This window comes from Heteronotia binoei, chromosome 2, assembly GCF_032191835.1.
Source record: "Heteronotia binoei isolate CCM8104 ecotype False Entrance Well chromosome 2, APGP_CSIRO_Hbin_v1, whole genome shotgun sequence".
NCBI classification, from domain to species: domain Eukaryota; kingdom Metazoa; phylum Chordata; class Lepidosauria; order Squamata; family Gekkonidae; genus Heteronotia; species Heteronotia binoei.
In genome coordinates, this window is record NC_083224.1 from 98,235,346 (window position 1) to 98,254,835 (window position 19,490).

Sequence of the window (19,490 nt, forward strand, 5' to 3'; positions counted from 1 at the left end):
TCTTTATTAAACCTTTTAATACTTCTCTGTGGTGGTGGTGAAGAGCTCGCAAGTCTGCCTATTTCCCCCTACTTTCCTGCTTCACATACGGCAGAAATAGCTACTCAGAGGCTGACTGAGGTCCTGATACTAAGCATGCTTATGTGAGAATAAGCCTGCATTAAGTTCCTCCTCAACTTTCAAGAGTCGCACAATATGTGTGAAAGAGCCGCACATGACTCCCAGGCTGCAGTTTGTCCACCCCTGGCCTAGAGTCTAGGCAATCCAGAATTTTAACTTTTTGACACTCTTTCAAACTGCTGAAAAAAGATTACCTTTCTTTCATGATGCTATGTAGTGAACTGTGTAACAGTTATCACAGTCCATAACAATTGAATTAAGGGTTTAAGATGCATCTTTAATATTCCTATTGGAACTGACCTTTGCACTGCTTTCTCCCTTTCCACCACAAGAGGGACCTGAAATACAAAAGAGGGTTAATTAAAATTAAAGCTATTTAATTTCACTGCAGGAAATAAAACAAAGGCCGTTTTCCCACAGAGCTTACCGCGGAGCGACGTCCCGCTTCACCGCGCAGCGTCTGTGCGGATTTCCCACCAACTGCTCTGCAGAACCAGGAAGTGCCAGACCTTTTGCGTCGCAGATGTAAACCACTAAAAACCAGTTTACGTTAGCGACGCAAAAGCCGCGGCTCTTCCTGGTTATGTGGAGCAGTTAGTGGGAAATCTGTGCAGATGCTGCGTGGTGAAGAGGGACGTCGCTCCGTGGTAAGCTCTGTGGGAAAACTGCCAAAGTCCCCACCTGGAAAAGCCAGCAATAAACAATAGATTCATTATCTGTTTGTTTGTTCCAATATGACACCAAACAGTCACATAGAACAAACAGTGTGGAAGTGTTCACAGCTTTTGAATAGTTCACTTGGCTTCATTAGCCATTAATACCTTAAAGAACTCAAAATATAAAATTATTACAGATATGAACAATAGAGACACTGGAGGATGTACGCTTCCCTCAATGTGACTCCTTCCTTAAATTTTATTGTGAGCTTCATTGGGCAACAAAACCACATACGTACTCAACTAAAGTACTAAGCAATGTACAAAGTACTACTACAGTGTAACTAAAGTACTAAGCAGTAGAGTACTAAGCAGTGTGACTTCAATGAACTGAGAAGAGCACAACTCGTTAAGATTATACTGAAAATACCTCTTAATCATTCTAAAGAACAACTCATGACACTTTAAAAGCAAAATTTGGGGAATCTCACAGATTTAACTGGTGGGTTAATACACTAAAATAGTGGAGTTCAAGCTTCCTGCTCTCAGGGCCCCCTCTTCTATGCTGGTTTGTTTGTAGTTGAACAATGGTCAGACTTTGCAGATGAAGTCTAGGGACCCTGCTCAAAAGTTTGGGGGGATAGGATGTACATTAGGTAACTGTTCTAAAAGAAGATCCCATAAGACCATTAAGTCCTAACCATACCACTGAGCATAACTCTTACACATCTGCCATAGGATCCCTGCACGTTGCAGAGGATTCTGAGGCTAATTCTAAGGCACACTCATATTTAATGTGAGGTACCAGCCATACTAATTAAACAAATTACTTTTATTGTTACTTTTATAATTTTTAATTTCATTACAGGAAATAAAATAAATGATAAATACTTTGCATAGAAGAATGTGTTCTAGAATCTAGAACACTGACCTTCAGCAGTGGCTCATGGCCTGGTGCAAGGTGGGTTGCATCAGTGATATTACAACACTGTTTTTAAAGATAGAATATAAGGGTATGTCTGCTCACTCTTATTCATATTCAGTTATCATAGCTTCTTCCTAAAAATCCAAAGAATTATAGTTTAGTGTAAGAATTATGCTACATATAAAAATCCCTCACTCAGGAGCTGTAATTCCCAGAATTTCCTATGGAGAAGGAAGGACCATTAAACCAAAATGTTAGCAGAGTGTATATCCTCTAAAAAAGAGAGGGAGAGAAGGATTATGGGAAGGAAGAAAACTCACTGTTATCTTCCCATTCTTCACAACCTTGCTTAACATTCAAGATATATCCCATTCTCACTAACTTTTTAAATTTTAAGCATATTAAAAGTTCTCATAGATCTTCTTTTGTAATTCCTTCCCACATTAAAAGAAAGAAAAAAGAAAGAAAAAAGGAAAGGTCCCCTGTGCAAGCACCAGTCGTTTCTGACTCTAGGGTGACGTGGCTTTCACAACGTTTTCGCGGCAGACTTTTTACGGGGTGGTTTGCCATTGCCTTCCCCAGTCATCTACACTTTCCCCCAGCAAGCTGGGCACTCATTCTACTGACCTCGGAAGGATGGAAGGCTGAGTCAACCTCAAGCCGGCTACCTGAAACTCAGCTTCCACCAGGGATCAAACTCAGGTCGTGAACAGAGCTTAGGACTGCAGTACTGCAGCTTTAACACTCTGTGCCACAGAGCATGGTCAGTAAATAGATTGCACAGTCTTTAAACAAGGCTAGAAGCATGGATTTGCCCAAGATTAATACACTCTTTAAATACATAAGGAAAGGTCTCAATCTTAGCTTTTGGCCCAGATGCCAAGGTACAAGAAAATCCATTACAACACACCTGTGGATGTACCAGATGCCCTTTAGCCATTCTCACATATGGAAATTGCTTATCCAATCAATTAGCAGCTCCTGTGAAGATGGTTTAAACTAAGGACCAAGTTCTTATGGGTAAGGGCCAATCAGAATGAATGCCCACCTACCAACAAGGTTGGCTCATGTCAACATTGTCCCAGCCAGTGCCTTTTTTGTAGAAAAAGCCCAGCAGGAGCTCATTTGTTTATTAGGCCACATTGCCTGTACTGGGAGCACGTGGCTGCCACGTGGTGCATCAGGCCAGTTGGCGCTCTGGGTAGCCCAGGTGGAGCTCTGCTCCTGTGGGCTCTGGCAGAACCCCACCTCCCACCCTGCTCCCAGCTATTTGGGAGCTGTTTAGGAAGAAACTAATCCCACTTGACTGGGAGAACTTTGTAGAAGTACCATGGAGACTGCAAGAACTAGTACTTTTAACTAAAGAGGGCAGTTATTTGATCCCTGATCCATCAGCGTGAAGCAGGTCTCATGATCACAAACAAAAGCCTGCAACAATTGCTTCTCAGAAAGATAGAAAGAACAGCCTGAGAAGCCTCTTCCTATTTGGAAGTTCCTTTCTTAAATTTCATTGTTCATCATTTTGATAATCAGGTCTCTAGAAATTATTGCAATTAGCAGTTATCATAAAACACTGCATGTAGGTAGGCTAAAGAAATTAACCTTTCAAGGTTGTTGTAGTATAGATATCTGGTCCCTGTGGTTGTAAAGTAAGTGCCTACTAATGTGAGAGGCTGAGTCTGCGAAAGGCAAAAAGTCTACAGCAGTCTTGAGGGGTCAAGATGCAGATGAAGATTTCTCTGCTGCAGATTTCCTCTTTATGTAGCTTGGAGGCTGTGTGTGTACCTATTTAAGATTATTTAACAGAGATACAAACTTTATACATAGACAAACACAACATTTTTTTTAAACTTAAAACATGCTTAGAACATTAGCACTTGTTGGTCTTAAAGGTGCTTTCTTTGTATTCCTCCCATGGGATCCAGGGAGCTGGACAAAGGAAGCTCTGGCTCTTTCCTTCCCTCCCCAGGGCAGAGGAGCCTCAACCAATGGAGAAAACAGAGGCTTTCCTCTGTAGCTGCTGTGCGATTGAGCAAGCCTTGCAAAGCAAGCTAAGATGCAGAAGGAAACAGAGAGGGAGAAGGAAGCACCCCTGAGCCGCATGTTTTACACCCCTGTTTATAGATTTCATATTTCTATCATAAAATATAAATATATCAGATAAATTAGATTAATTTCTATAACCTACTTTGCAAAATATTACTTACTAGTTTGGAGTTATGTATTTTATACTGATTATTTCCACATAAAGATTTGTCCCTTTATAAAATCCCATGTATATTAAAGAACATGCTTCTTTAATAACAACAGAAGTAATATATCAAATGTAAGCTACATTAGCTATGTATTATTTTGATATAGACACATTTTAAACTTTTAAAATAATTATTATCCCATTTTTCATCAGAAATTTTCAAACAGTGAACAAAGTAAAATAACAAATTTATTACAATTTTTTTAATTGGAAAATGGGGGTATAAAAGCAGCCATGGTCAATAGAATCAAACACAGTTTTCAGATACCATCTGAAGTAAGTACCAGTCTATGTAATGTCAATAGTGATGGGGCCAAAGAAATTACCTAAAGAAAAGCATGCCAAGTTCCAGGACATCCATCCATTTCTGCCTTCCCTGCAAGTGAGCTCAGGGCAGATCAAAATGATAGTATAAAACAATATAAACACAGGGACATGGCTTGAAGGTTGTACTTCACATGATTCTTTTGAATATCACCAAAATCTTAGAAGGGTTTAGGGTTGCCAGGTTCCCTCTGACCACCAGCGGGGGATGGGGGGCATAAAGGGTAGGGTTTCCAGATCCAGGTTAAGGAAGTCCTGTATTTCTGCACCCAACACTCTGTCAGGATTGGGAGCCCCCAGAGTTGTTTTTGAGTGACAATTCTCCATCCCCGCAAAAAGCCTCCTGTTTCTTGGGGTTGGAAAGCCATGAAAATAGGTCTTAGTTAGGCTCCCATATCTCAGTTGTCAGTTGGCAGCACCCTCAGGAACTGCAGGGACAGGATTTAATAGTTTTGAACTAATGGATGACTGCCCTGTGTATGTTTTATGTCAGTTTGATATTGAGACCTTTCTTTCAGGATCAGAGCAGCATGAATAGAAATGCTGGTCTTTTGTTCCCAAGACCCACTTAGCTTTGAAGTGAAAGCTACATAAGGACTATGATCACACATGCTAAATAATGCAGTTTCCATCCACTTCCAATGCATTTTCCAACTGTGTTTTGCCAGTTCACACAACAAAATTCAGTTGGAAAGTGCATTGAAAATGAATTGAAGCTGCATTATTTAGCATGTGCAATCACAGCCAAAGTGTCTCTCTCCCATTTCCATTCTTTAAAAGCTCTCAGCCAACAAGCAAGATTATCTAGACCAGTGGTCCCCAAACTTTTTGACCTCAGGGACCAGCCCCAGGGCTGGTCTGCTGACCATGGCCCCGGGGTTGGCAGGGTAGGGGCACCCAATTCGGCCTCCCCCTGCAGTGTTTCCTCCTCCCTCCTTCGCCCCCTGCACAGGCTCCCACCTCCTCCCATTTTCATCCCCGTTTCCTCCTCCCTCCTCCATCCCCCTGCGCAGCCTCGCCGCCCCCCCCCCCCATTTCCACCATTTTAAGGCTGGGGAAGGGGCCATGAAATACCTCCCAGGCCAACCCCCCCCCGCCAATCAGCTGATGGGCAGGAAAGCCACTGCCACAGTGAGCAATGCTGCCCTTGCCTCCTTTCCTTCCCCAGCCTTAAAATGGTGAACACGGGGGGGGGGGGAGAGGAGACACTACATGGGGGGGGGGGCGAGGCTGCACAGCCTGTTTAAAACAGGCCACGGCCCTAGGGGTTGGGGACCCCTGATCTAGACTATCTTGCATGTGTACATCTGCACACCTATTGGAAGGTTGGCAGACATGACTCTGGAACAGTAATGGTGATTTCTGAACCAGCCCTCGCAGAAGGCAATGTTGGGAGGGTGGGAACAAACTTCCTTCTTCATCAGGGCTTCCTGAATTAGACACATTTATTTCTGCACGTTATTTAACTACTCCCTAACGATGACAGATGTCCTATATTTGTTTTAATGCTGTTTCTGCTGACTTCACAAATTCCCACCTGCTCATTCCTCACCTGCTCAGTTTTTCAACATTGAAAGAGAAAGTGTGCCAAATATGAGATGATCTTTATGGTTTACTTTAAATTTCTGTTAATGATTGCTTCTTCTGATGGGATGAAACTAACTGAAATAGATGGCAGTGTTACATGTTTCAAGGCTTGGTTCAGCCCCTTCTGGGCAGAGCAGTGGCTTGTTATCATGAGGAAAGGGTAACAATTATCATAATGTTATTTGGAAGTTTCAGTTTGTTTGACTGGTACTTGCTTCAGGTAGTGGTATAATAGAAAGTAGTAGTTATAAAGCAGTTTTAAGAAATAATAAATACAATCAGCGCCCACAAGATTATGCTTCCTGGCTGTATTGTTTCTGGTGACATACTTGTTTTTTACTTATATCTCCTTTGTTTGAAGAAGAGTTGGCTTTTATACCCCAAATTTCTCTACCTTAAGGAATCTCAAAACGGCTTACAAGCACCTTCTTGTCTTCTCCTCACAACAGGTAGGTGGGATTGAGAGAGTTCTAAGAGAACTGTGACTTTATGTGGAGGAGTGAGGGAACCAACCCACAGGCTTCATGTGGAGGCGTGAGGGACTCAAACCCAGTTCTCCAGAGTTGGCTGCTCTTAACCACTACCATGCTGGTTTGAGTTTATTAGTGTTTTATATAATACAATACTATAACTTAATTTTCTTGTCTTTGTAAGTACTTTAAAATCTGTTCTGAATCCTCTGTCTCAGCCTGAAGGAGCATTCATATCCAAAAGCTTGCTTTTAAAAACCTTTGCCCTCTAACATTGATCCAATGGGCTTAATCTATACTACATTTCAATATATTGGACCCATAATGTAAAAACTTTTAAGTATTATTAGGAAATCTGAGAACCTCAACAAACTACAAACTTCCCATCTTACCTAAGTGTTACTGAGCTGATAAGTGTCAGGAGATATGCCTGAAGAAGGGGATGTGACTTTTACATATGAATAAGTCTGGTTGACACTGACAGACCTGGAGCAGGAAGTAGATTGATGTTGTTGGAGTACAAAACAATGCTAGATCCTACTGATTTGTGACTGCACTATAAATTAATTTGTGCAGACAACATTAATTGGTTTGTAGTGAGTTCTGTATCATACAAACTCCTACTGGAATTAATATTATAAGCCTTGAAGGTGCCACTGGACTCCTGTTTTGTTTTGCTAATACATCTGCCCCGCGTTGTAAACATTAGCCAACATGATCACAGTTCCCTTCTCCAGACATCAGAGCCATCCACAGAAGAGTACAGAATTGATACAGTATAATTCTGAGCATCTTTACTCCAAAGAAGTTGCAGAATTCTATGGGATTTACTCCCTAAATAAGTGCATTTAGGATTGCAGCTCAAGTCAGTTCCAATTTTGTGGGGAAAGTGCATGTTGACCCAATGATGCAAGGATGCTTGAATTATATTAGGCAGAAGGTAGAAGTGGAAGGATTTTGTAGTATGATTTGTTTAGAAAATTGTACTTTGATTTGGGTAACTTCTGCCGGGATAGGAGATAAACTATGTTACAGACTCCAATCCTGTGCAGAGCTAAGTGAGTGCATCTATGTCTATTTCAGCAGCATTAGGCATGCTTAACCCAGAATGGAACTGGGCTGCAAATAGTCACCCATGCAAATTATAATAAACCAGGCATATTAAAAGCTGTGCTGTTTACCTGTGTTGGTGTATCTTCTCACATTGTTATGTTACAAATCCAACTGACTTTACCTTCTGTCGACTTCTGTGCAGATGAAAAGTTACATTTAAAAAGCGGTAGTTGTTTACTAAAGAAGATACTGTTATCTTTGTGACTGTCTACTGAATGGGCCTTTATGAGAAGAATTAGATTTGGCCTATCTTGGTTGCTAGAAGTTGTGCTTGTCCTCTGTGTAAAGTTCTACAGAACTACAGGGTGGGTAGGGTTATGGCTGAGCAGCTGGGGGCATCTGCTTGGCACCACTAAATCCCAGGTTTAATCTCCCCTCCAGTGTCATGCAACTACAATCAAACACAGTCCTATGGGTACACTGTGCAGGATGTGGATAGAATAAAGCAGGAGTCTAGTAGCACCGTTAAGTCCAACAAAATTTTATTCAGAATGTAAGCTTTCATGTGCTCTAAGCACACTTCATCAGACAAGGAATCAGGTACAGTGATGTCTGATGAAGTGTGCTTGGAGCACAGGAAAGCTTACGTTCTGAATAAAACATTGTTGGTCTTAAAGGTGCTACTTGACTCCTGCTTTGTTCTACTGCTTCAGACCAACACGGCCGCCCATCTGGATCTATCTACAGGATGTGGATAGTTTATGGATTTCTGTTCTCTGGTTTTCTCTGGTTTTCTTGGATAGTTGTTTTCTATACAGATCTTTATTTTCTAGGGCTGTGAGAAACAGAGTTAATTCTATGGGATTTGGGCATCTGCGTGTCAAGCAATTGCGATTGCTGGCTTCCAGTGTTTAATTTCTGAAGAGAGGCTCCCTGGCACCTGTCTTGGAAGCCCCCGCGGTGCATCTCAGTCTCGATTCGAATATGCGGGGAGAAGATTATCTGCGGTTGCTGGGTGCGGAGAAAGCTATTCTGCGCGTGTTCAGAGGCTCTTCTCTTTATGATGCGTCTCCAATTTCCGGACTTGTTCCTAGAAGGAACTGAAAGCACATTCCGTGGCAGAACCCTTTGCGGGAAGTAATTCCGTTGCATTTTGCTGACTAGGCAGTCTCTGCGATGGTCTCCCTTGTGGATGGGGGGGGGGCAAAACAAGCTCATTTTCCTCTCACAGCACACCGCATGTGGTTGGTCAATGAACAGAAGGCTGAATGATTCGCAACAGAAAAGTCAAGGAATCTAAGCAATTTCCCTGACCACGAGGCAGTCCCGACAGTGACCGGGGGCCACGTGACCCCTGCCGGGCGGTGGGGCGGCTGCCCGCAGCGCGGAGCCCGTCCGCTCTTCCCCCCTTCGCCGCCGCAGTCTCCTCCCCCTGCCTGGCGCCCCCCTCCGCGCCGCGGCGGCTCGCAGGCAAGCACGGGCTGGGGCTCAGTGGGTCGGGCGCAGCGATGGCGGAGGGAGGCGAGGGAGAGGAGCTGCTGCGGCCGCCGCTGCCGTCCGCGGGCTCCCCGGGCCCCAAGCGCCTGTGCTCGCGGGTGGCGGCGCTGCCCCGCTGCGGGGGCGGCCCGGGGGGGCCCGTCGGGGCGGCGGCCGAGAGCGGCGGCGGCGGGGCGATGGGGTGCTGCCCTCCCGGCGGCCCGGGCCCCGTCTGCGGCCCGGAGGGGACGCATCTGCCCTTGCTGCAGCCCGAGTCGCTGCTGGACGCCGCGGCCAAGCGGGTGGCGGGCAGCTGGGCCTTCGAGCGAGTGGAGGGCCGCTTCCAGCGCATCCCGGAGCCCGTGCAGCGCCGCATCGTCTACTGGAGCTTCCCCCGCAGCGAGCGCCAGATCTGCATGTACTCCAGTTTCCAGCCGGGGCGCGCCGGGGGCGGCGGCGGCGGCAGCAGCGGGGCGGGCGGAGCAGCAGCCGGCCCCGCCACGGGCCTAGGGGCCAACGGAGAGGATAGCCCGCCCGCCCCCGCCGCAGCCACCCCCTCGGCCGCGCCCGGCACTGCCCCTCTGCCGCCCGCAGGCGTCCCGGCCGGCGCTGCAGTCCCCGAGGGGCTGCCCTTCCGCCGAGGCATCCGCCTGCTGGAGACGGGCGCCGTGGACAACGTGCTCCAAGTGGGTGAGTGAGGGAGGGAGGGAGGGAGGGAGCGCCAGCGAGACCGCTCCTTCTGGGCTGCTTGGCCTGGCCTTTCTGCCCGGGCTCCCCTTCCGCTGCTGGCGCGCCCGCCCTTGCCTCGGTCCGCTCCCCTGCGCTCCCGCTTCCAGCTCTCCTCCTCGCCCTCGCCCTTGCCCGCCTCTGACTCTGCCCTTCCTGCCTTCCCCTCTCCTCCTGTCAGATTCTCTGGCGCCCCGACGCCGTCCTCGCTTTCCCCTTGCTCCTTCCCCGCGAGTCTCGCTTTTGGTTCCCTCTCCTCCTCCCCCCGTCCCGTCCCGTCCCGTCCCATCCCATCGCAGTCCTGATCTCTGCTGTTGCTTCTGTGCTTTAAGACCCTGAAGATCTCCCCACCTTCCAAACAATCGCAGCCTTTTGTCTGGTCTGTTTGTTATTTGACAGTATTTCTCTCTCCTCCCCCGGCGCGACGGCGTGAGGCGGGGGAGGGAATGCCGGGGTGTCCCTTTTCACAAATGCAAGCTGTATTTCGTAGTGGGATGGGAAGGAACAAGCTTTTATCACCGTAATTTTCTTTGTAAGTGAGGGTGTTCGTAATGGGTGGGAGGGAGGGAGATATTGGGGTATAGTTTGCAAAAGGATTAGGCAGCTGCCAGCTTCGAGAGGCTGGGTTGGAACTCAATAAATGCCTTCCATAGCATTACCTGCTTGCAAACCCCCTCATTTTCCCCTAGAGATTGTGGAGCAGTCAGAAACCTGGATGAGGTTAAGAAGGTGAAATATGGGGAACAAGGTTAGATGCCTGTTAAGAAAACTGGGTTATGACCCCCCCCTGTCCTACACCTGCTGTTTGCTGTTGGAATGCGGCAGTGTTTCTGTTGTTTTTAAAATGGAAGGGAACATTGCCTTCTTCCCAAACGCTTGATAATGTCATTGACTGCACACATGGGATTCTTGGGAAAGGAGTATTATTGTAGCATTCCGTTTCAGGTGTATCTCATATATAGTGCTTACTTGATACCACTGGAATAAAGTCCTTGACTTTATTGACATTTAACACAATGTTAATTATTACTACATTTGTCAGTGGATTTTTGAGTGAATGACAAAGGGTTTGGGGGTGTGTGAAAAAAAATTGTCACCTGACAAGAGTATATTCTAAACTAGTATTTTTCATTCTTTCAACTGGGAAAAATGAAGAGGTATACAGCAAACTAATGTTACAGTCTGAGCATTAAAAATGTAGATTTGTCATACTTCATTTTTACGCAGTCCAAATACTCCTCAGATATTTACACTTTATTTTTAACCATACTCAGTGTATATGCTTTGTCCATAGTCATTCATTTTAAATAGATTATAGCTTCTAACGTCTACTTAAAGTAATAAAATAGGATCTATTTAACTTGAAACTGAAAGGATAGTGTGAAATAATGCTATAAAGAGAAAAATGGTTTAAAGAATCTCTGAATATTTCTTAATAGTGAAGTATTTTCTAAAATTCTTATCAGAAGTCAGTAGCAAATTTAGAAATTTAGTTGACCTTTTGATCGTAATAAATGTTGTAGATCTATAAATGATATAGATGTTTTGACTGAAGATTTTAAACTTCTCATTTAAATATAACCTATAGCTCTAATAAGCCAGGAGGACTTTCATTTCTACTATTCAAACTAATTGAAACCTCTTTAATATTTTGCACATTAGGAATTTAGAAGCCTCAGGAACATATTTTGTAGCAGTTGGAGAGTTTTCCCTCTTAAGATGCCTATTGTTGAAATATTTAATGGGAAAGTAGAGGTTTTATAAATGACCTAGGTGGTTTCAGGGTAAATGGTAAAGGAAGGAGAGCAGTACATTTGCGAAACTGCAATATTAATGCAGTCAGATTTGTTTGCCACTTGTATGGCGTTACAGAAGACAGGAAAACATTTCTTTCTTTTCCGTCTCCTGGGGCTTACAGTTAACAACCTGACACCTGATTCTGCCAGGTACCATGTTACATAAATGCAAAATCTAGCTAAAAATCAGCATTTGTTCAGTTTTCATTTTTTTTTAAAGACCAACAATATTAGGATGTTTGTCTTTTTGTTTGATGTTGTACATACCATGTCTATGTTGGGATGCCAGCTTCTGCAGTCAAGAGAGATACAATCATCTTCCATTGATGGTCTTCCCCACTCCTTTAAAGTTTGCAGGCTATATGTTCATAACATGGCTCAGGAATGAGATGAAAGGCTGCTGATTTAATAGGGAAAGTTGATGTATTTGGATAATACCATAAGACCTTTATAGAGAAAAGCTGAAAGAAAAATTTAAATAAAGCAAAATGCTCTGAAGTGATCAATGTTTATCTCATGCAGATGGTGGGCATAATGCTTTCTATATCTGTACTGGTAACCATGTCCATTAAAGTATAATGTAGGGTAAGTCTAACCAACAAAGAGGCTTGTTAGTCTTGGGAAACATTTGTATTGAAATTAGGACTTTTGATGCTGGGATGTAAGAAGGTATTTATGTTTAAAAAAGAAAAAGAAGTACCTCAGCCACTAAATAAATATGACTTAATTTATAATAAAGTACTGTTTGTAATTCTGCATCTTTATATATTCATAATGGGATACTATGCAGTCCATAAATTCTTCATATCCAGTAAAATCATGTGAACTAATATTGTTTTCAAGAGTGGGGTATCTGCTGAAAATGTCAAAAACAGCATTTTTAGTGGAAAGACTGTAGAATGGTTTGGACAAAATTTATGGTGCCTGCTACTTCAGTGTAGTATCTGTGGTGTATGCTCATAATTTGTTCATGCTTAGTAAAATTAAAACACAGCTTAACCCCAGTTCTCACTAGAGTCGTTAAATTGATATTTTAATTTTAAGAAAACTGTTGGACACATCTTTTGTGTTTTTAAATAAATACTGTGTATGTTATGATAAGTGTTCAGCTTTTAGTGGTGATGACTGGATTGTTTAAAAATGACTAGACAGCTGACCAAAGTTTAAAGTCATGCAGAATTTTAACGCTTAATATGAAACATAAAGTTGTAATGTCTGCTGGAATCCCCCAAAGGATGAAAACCTTTTAATGGATGGAGTTAATTTCTTAGGAAGACATTCATATAAATATTACACTAATTTGTGGTTTTTTTCCTGTGAAGAAATACTATTGATGGATTTGGGAAGCAAACTGTTACCTAGCTTTTTAAAACTGTTCCTAGTCTACTCTTCCAATGTTGCTTGTCCTTGAGTTGTCATACTTGCTTATGATTATGCAATGATGGGAGTCAATAAATAGTATGTAAAAGTAATAGTGAAGTAATTAAGAATATAAAAATGATAGCTTGTTTCAGCAAAAATTCTACATCTGTAATAACATGTTATTAAAGCTTTAACATAAAATTATACATTGATAAAACCTTAATTTATATGTGTCCTATGGCAGGGAGAACAAATTAAACTATTCTTAAAGCATATTGTGAAGCACATAAAATGCTGCTTTAAGGGGAAGTTGACAGAATAGCGGAGTTGTTGATTACTGAAAGAGTGATCAAGGCTTTAGGATTTAAAGGGGACTGTATATTTTTGAAAAAAGCTATCATGAAGCTAGAATGCCAGCAGGGGGGTGGGGGCTTTCCAGTGTTTTGCACTGAGTGCCACATGTATGACTATCTGCCCACAGGACAGAAGTCTTGGGTGTGTGCTCGATGCAAGGAGCTCCTGGTCCTCAGGGAACGAATTCGTACCCTTGAGGCTGAGGTGACTGCCCTGGAGAAGCAGTCAGTTAGGCACTCGGAGAAGACTCTCGGGGACGTGTTAGATGAGCCCTGCTCTGAACGTGGCAGCCCCGTTGCTGCCAGGGAGCATGAGGGTTGAAAGGGAATAGGGCACCGGGCTGAGGATAAGGCGAATGCGCCCTCAGAAGGGACCTCTTCTTCAGTTGGTGAGCGGGAATCCTTTCGCGTCAAGGAACCATCCCTGGGTGGGGAGAGAGGAGGGGTCTTGGTAGCTGGTGATTCGATCCTTAGGCAAGTAGACAGCTGGGTGGCAAAACCGCGTACTGACCGTATGGTGACTTGCCTGCCTGGTGTGGGTAGCGGACATTATGCGTGTAGTAGATAGGCTGATAGACAGTGCTGGGGAGGAGCCAGTGGTCGTGGTGCATGTTGGCACCAACGATGTGGAGAAGTGCAGTCGTGAGGTCCTGGAGGAAAAATTTAGGCTGCTAGGTGGGAGACTTAAGGCTAGGACCTCCAAGGTAGCCTTCTCAGAAGTGCTACCTGTTCCACGTGCAGGGCAGGAGAGACAGGCACAAATTAGAAGTCTCAATGTGTGGATGAGACGATGGTGTAAGGAGGAAGGGTTTAAGTTTGTTAGGCACTGGGATGCTTTCTGGAACAAGCGGGAGCTGTACAAGAGAGACGGTCTCCACTTGTCCCCAGATGGAACCAGGCTGCTGGCGCTTAAAATCAAAAAGGTGGCAGAGCAGTTTTTAAACTAAATCTTGGGGGAAAGCCGACAGGAGATGAAATGTCTCTGGTTCGGGAGGACTCGTCTCAAAGAGATGAAGGGTTAGCTGTTACTTTTCTACCGGGTAATGGATCAGAGTTGTCTACTGAGATGGTGACAAACAATATGGACTGTCTGCCAAAGTCTCAAGGCGGCAGGAGGAAGATGGCGGGCCTATCTTGCCTGGGAAATTATAGATGTTTGTATGCAAATGCAAGAAGTGTTCGAAGTAAAATTGGTGAGTTGGAATGTTTAGTGTTGGGAGAAAACATAGACATTGTGGGAATTTCAGAAACTTGGTGGAATGAGGAGAATCAGTGGGACACAGTGATTCCTGGATATAAGTTATATCGGAAGGATAGGGAGGGAAGCGTTGGAGGTGGGGTGGCTCTGTATGTCAGAGAGGGTATACGGTCCACTAAGACTGAGGTCACAGAATTAGATTCCCTTCTAGAAATGCTTTGGGTTGAAATAGAGGGCCCAGAAGGAAATTTAAATATGGGAGTTTGTTATTGCCCACCAAATCAAAAGATAGAGGACAATTATAATATGATGGAAGGATAGCGGCTAAACGTAAAAACTGTGTCGTAATAGGTGATTTTAACTACCCGCAGATTGATTGGGTCAATATGTGTTCTGGTCGAGAGAAAGAGATTGAGTTTCTTGATGCTCTCAATGACTGTGCTATGGAGCAGATGGTCTCAGAACCTACCAGGGGTGGGGCGATCCTGGATTTGGTCCTAAGTAATGCCCAAGACTTGGTGAGAGATGTAAAAGTGATTGCACCGCTTGGGAGCAGTGACCATAACGTTATTGATTTCACCGTTTGTATAAATAGAGAGTTGCCCCAAACGTGGGTGAGTGGGCGTCAACGTGGCAGATGTGGTTCAATGTGGCCAAGTGCAAAGTAATGCACATTGGGGTCAAGAATCCCAGCTACAAATACAAGTTGATGGGGTGTGAACTGGCAGAGACTGACCAAGAGAGAGATCTTGGGGTCGTGGTAGATAAGTCACTGAAAATGTCAGGACAGTGTGCGTTTGCAATAAAAAAGGCCAACGCCATGCTGGGAATTATTAGGAAGGGAATTGAAAACAAATCAGCCAGTATCATAATGCCCCTATATAAATCGATGGTGCGGTCTCATTTGGAGTACTGTGTGCAGTTCTGGTTGCCGCACCTCAAAAAGGATATTATAGCATTTTAGAAAGTCCAGAAAAGGGCAACTAGAATGATTAAAGGGCTGGAACACTTTCCCTATGAAGAAAGGTTGAAACGCTTGGGGCTCTTTAGCTTGGAGAAACGTTTACTGCAGGGTGACATGATAGAGGTTTACAAGATAATGCATGGGATGGAGAAAGTAGAGAAAGAAGTACTTTTCTCCCTTTCTCACAATACAAGAACTCGTGGGCATTCGATGAAATTGCTGAGCAGACAGGTTAAAACGGATAAAAGGAAGTACTTCTTCACCCAAAGGGTGATTAACATGTGGAATTCACTGCCACAGGAGGTGGTGGTGGCCACAAGCAAAGCCACCTTCAAGAGGGGGTTAGATAAAAATATGGAGCAGAGGTCCATCAGTGGCTATTAGCCACAATGTGTATATGTGTGTGTGTGTGTATATATACGGTATAATTTTTTTGGGCCACTGTGTGACACAGAGTGTTGGACTGGATGGGCCATTGGCCTGATCTAATATGGCTTCTCTTATGTTCTTAAGACCAGCACAACCACGTTTAACTTTAAAAGGGGTAAATTCTCTGAGATGAGGAGGCATGTGAAGAGGAAACTGAAAGGAAGGGTAAATACAGTCCAAACCCTTGGGGAAGCTTGGAGGCTATTTAAAACTACAATCCTCACAATACAAGAACTCGTGGGCATTCGATGAAATTGCTGAGCAGTCAGGTTAAAACAGATAAAAGGAAGTACTTCTTCACCCAAAGGGTGATTAACATGTGGAATTCACTGCCACAAGAGGTGGTGGTGGCTGCAAGCATAGACAGCTTCAAGAGGGGCTAGATAAAAATATGGAGCAGAGGTCCATCAGTGGCTGTTAGCCACAGTGTGTATGTATATATATATGTGTGTGTGTGTGTGTGTGTGTATGCATATATATATGTGTGTGTGTGTGTGTGTATAATTATTTATTTATTTATTTAGGCCACTGTGTGACACAAAGTGTTGGACTGGATGGGCCATTGGCCTGATCCAACATGGCTTCTCTTATGTTCTTATGTTCTTAAGGCAAACAGTAGTTGGTACTAGAATTGTTCAGTTTGTCCTCTACTACCTTGGTTGAATAGCTCTGTAGTTTTGTGGACAGCCTTTATGATGTCCATTGTCATTTTGATAGATATGCTGTTAGCCAGATTGCCCTCAAAAGAGGTTTGGGGAATTAGTTTGGTGGGCAAAGATGACCAACTTGAGCAGGATCAAAACCTTTGTATACAGGAGGTGGTCTCCCAAGAATTTCCCTTTAAATAATGAGGAGATTTTGAGTAAATGAAAAGATATTTCTTGAGAAACACATTCAAACAAGGTAAATAATTCATACAACAATCACGCAGTTCCTAAGAAAAACAGAGATGAAATTGATAGGGGTAACACAAGGGTAAAACATAGACAGGGTGATACTCTACCTGGTACAGATGTGCTTAGGCCCAGTTACAACTTGAAGATGGAGACATGCACTATCATATGCCATGTCTGAGAGACCCCCTTACTTACAGCAATGGGGGGGCCCAATCTGGTTACATGTGCTCAGATTGAAGAAGGAGATGTGGTATAAATATGCTTCTTCAACAAAACACCAGGTTGATCACCACCTGTAGCTTTGGATGTCTTGTGAAGTGGCACAGAAAGGTGAATTAAGTCATATGTTTCAGATCCCTCATGAACAGCATCTACATAGCAATTTACCTTTTAGATCCCCTGCCTTACACGGAGAATTCCTATGCCAGCACCTCCCAAAAATCTGCAGCACATGCATAGATTGTTGTGGTGGATACCTAGAGTTACTTCTGTTATACAGATGTATCTGCAGGGCCTATATGGGGACCATAATGCATATTACATGGAGAGTCAGCATGGTGTGGAAGCTTGCTGAGTGACCTTAGACCCATCATGCACTGTCAGCCTAACCTACTTCACAGCATTGTTTTAATGATAAATTGGAAGAGAGGAAATGATGTAAGGTGCTTTGAGTCCCATTGGGTAGAAAGGCACAGTATACATTCAGTAAACAGTATATAAATTATAATAAATCAGCTGTGAATTCAGCATTTGGTAAGCCTTTCAAAATAGACCAGTTGGGCAAGGTCTCCCTCTCAGGATAAATGGACTCTTGTTCTATTTCTTGTCGAAGTTTAATGTAACTTAATTCACAGCATCTCACTATAACACATGCTGGTAAATGTGTTTAATAGTTTCTTACTGTTCAGCTGTATTCTAAAACAGGAGAGGGTTTGCTTGCATTGTTTGAAAAACTTGCAATATCTTTTGACTAGAATCCATAGTGGAGCAAAATACAGCAAAAATGATGTTTCTTTAAACTGTCTTCAGCTCTTTCAACAGTATTGCCTGCCTTCAGCCTAAATTGAAATGCTGTACTTCTAGGTTGACTATATTGTATTACAGGGTTTCTTCCCCATATAATCTCCCATGACTGGCCATGAAGACGTGAACTGCAATGAAATTGTAGCCTTGGGACTCAAACTATCAGTGAATATAGCTGTAGCTATGTTCTCCACTAGGGTGCATTGATTTAAATAATTATTTAAATCAGTTATTTAAATTAACAAAAAGGTCAATTTACATTATTTATTTAAATTAATTATCCATTTTGTAATTTGTATATTTCCTGAACAAGACTGCATGTTAATTGGTTGCTATAGCAATAAATTAACATATCAATTTGCATCTAAATAGAGACTGTGCGATTGAACAACAACAAAAGCCTAGAAATATAATCTAAAAACTTTGGACATATAGTCAACATACCTTTTGCTCTGCAGAAGTATCTACCTAGAGACAAAGAGGTTGAATGTTAAATTGAATGGATTTCTGTTTGACTTTCTCTGTACACATGCTTATTTGAAAACGAGAGGCCCAGAAATTTGCAAATGCAAGGTTGGTAGTTATCAAATAGAGCAGTGTTTCTTAATGATAATGAGGGATACATTCATACAGAGGTTTAAGGTTGCACTCAGATATTGTGATAAACTGTGGATTGTATAAACTGAAGTTTGTTGCAAAATCTTGTTTAGTCTACAGATATAAATAACAAATCACAGTTTGTATATAAGTGCCAATTACTCTGCTTCTTGCCGTCTTTTCTGCCTTAGTCAACCCTGCCCCCATTCTATCCTGAGAATGTTACCTGGCTATTGGTGAGGTTTCACTGCATAGACAGGTCATTTGCTGTTGATCAGTTTCCACACCCCTCTGGTACATTAAGTGTTCTTGGATATCTGGGCACTTTTGGCAAAAGCCAATAGTCTGCCATACTTAATTTTTGCCTGCAGTGGTTGTTTACAACTTTCAGTCTTCTTTCTTCCAGTCTGTTTTCTTCATGACATTTCCTAAACTTTTTTCCTCACTGAAATAAAAATAAAACTTGGGAAGAAACACATGATTATCGCTGGGTCACTCACTTGAAGGGTAGCATGTAATCAGAGCTGGCCCGCCCACTAGGCAAACTAGGCATTTACCTAGGGCGCCAGCAGGATAGGGGCATTCAAATCAGCCCTCACCCCTGCCCTCCCCTAGGCAAATCCCTATTTCCCTCCCCCTCCTTCTCTCCCTCACAATTTTAATGCCCAGGAACAGGCGGTGATGTGTTCTTTAAAGTCCGCCGATCAGTTGATTGGTGGATAAAATGGCATGGAGGCTGGTGGTTCCTATGCTGGCCTTCCGGCGCACTCAGGACAATCAGCGCTGGGGCAGCAGCAGCGAGAAGGACGAGCGAGCTGCTGAAAAAGGGGCTGTGCCGCTGCCGCCTCCCCATTTCCTTCCCACTCCAGGAAGGAAATGGGGAGGAGGCAGTGGTACAGCTGCTCTTTCAGCAGTTCACTTGTCCTTCCCGCCACCGCTGCTCCAGCACTGATCATCCTGAGCGCGCCGGAAGGCTGGCATAGGAGCTGCCAGCCTCCGTGCTGTTTTACCTGCCAATCAGCTGATATGAACATATGAAACATATGAAGCTGCCTTATACTGAATCAGACCCTTGGTCCATCAAAGTCAGTATTGTCTACTCAGACTGGCAGCGGCTCTCCAGCGGCTTACACCTACTTGTCTGGACCTTTTTAAATTGGAGTTGCTGGGGATTGAACCTGGGACCTTCTGCAGATGCTCTACCACTGAGCCACCATCCCTCCCCTGATCCCCTAATCAGCGGGGGGGGGGGGGAGACCTTTAAAGAGCTGTGGGAGCGTG

The 19,490-nt window shown here is 43.7% G+C and overlaps 1 protein-coding gene across 1 annotated transcript in view; it reads left to right on the forward strand.

Annotated features, from left to right (window-relative positions):
• Nucleotides 1-8,847: 8,847 nt before the first annotated feature.
• The window catches only part of ZSWIM5 (zinc finger SWIM-type containing 5), a 242,567-nt gene continuing 231,924 nt past the window's right edge, over nucleotides 8,848-19,490 (forward strand). Inside the window, exon 1 of the mRNA XM_060231724.1 lies at nucleotides 8,848-9,555. Coding sequence (XP_060087707.1) covers nucleotides 8,898-9,555 — 658 coding nt within the window. The 5' untranslated portion in view covers nucleotides 8,848-8,897. The remainder of the gene's footprint in view (nucleotides 9,556-19,490) is intronic.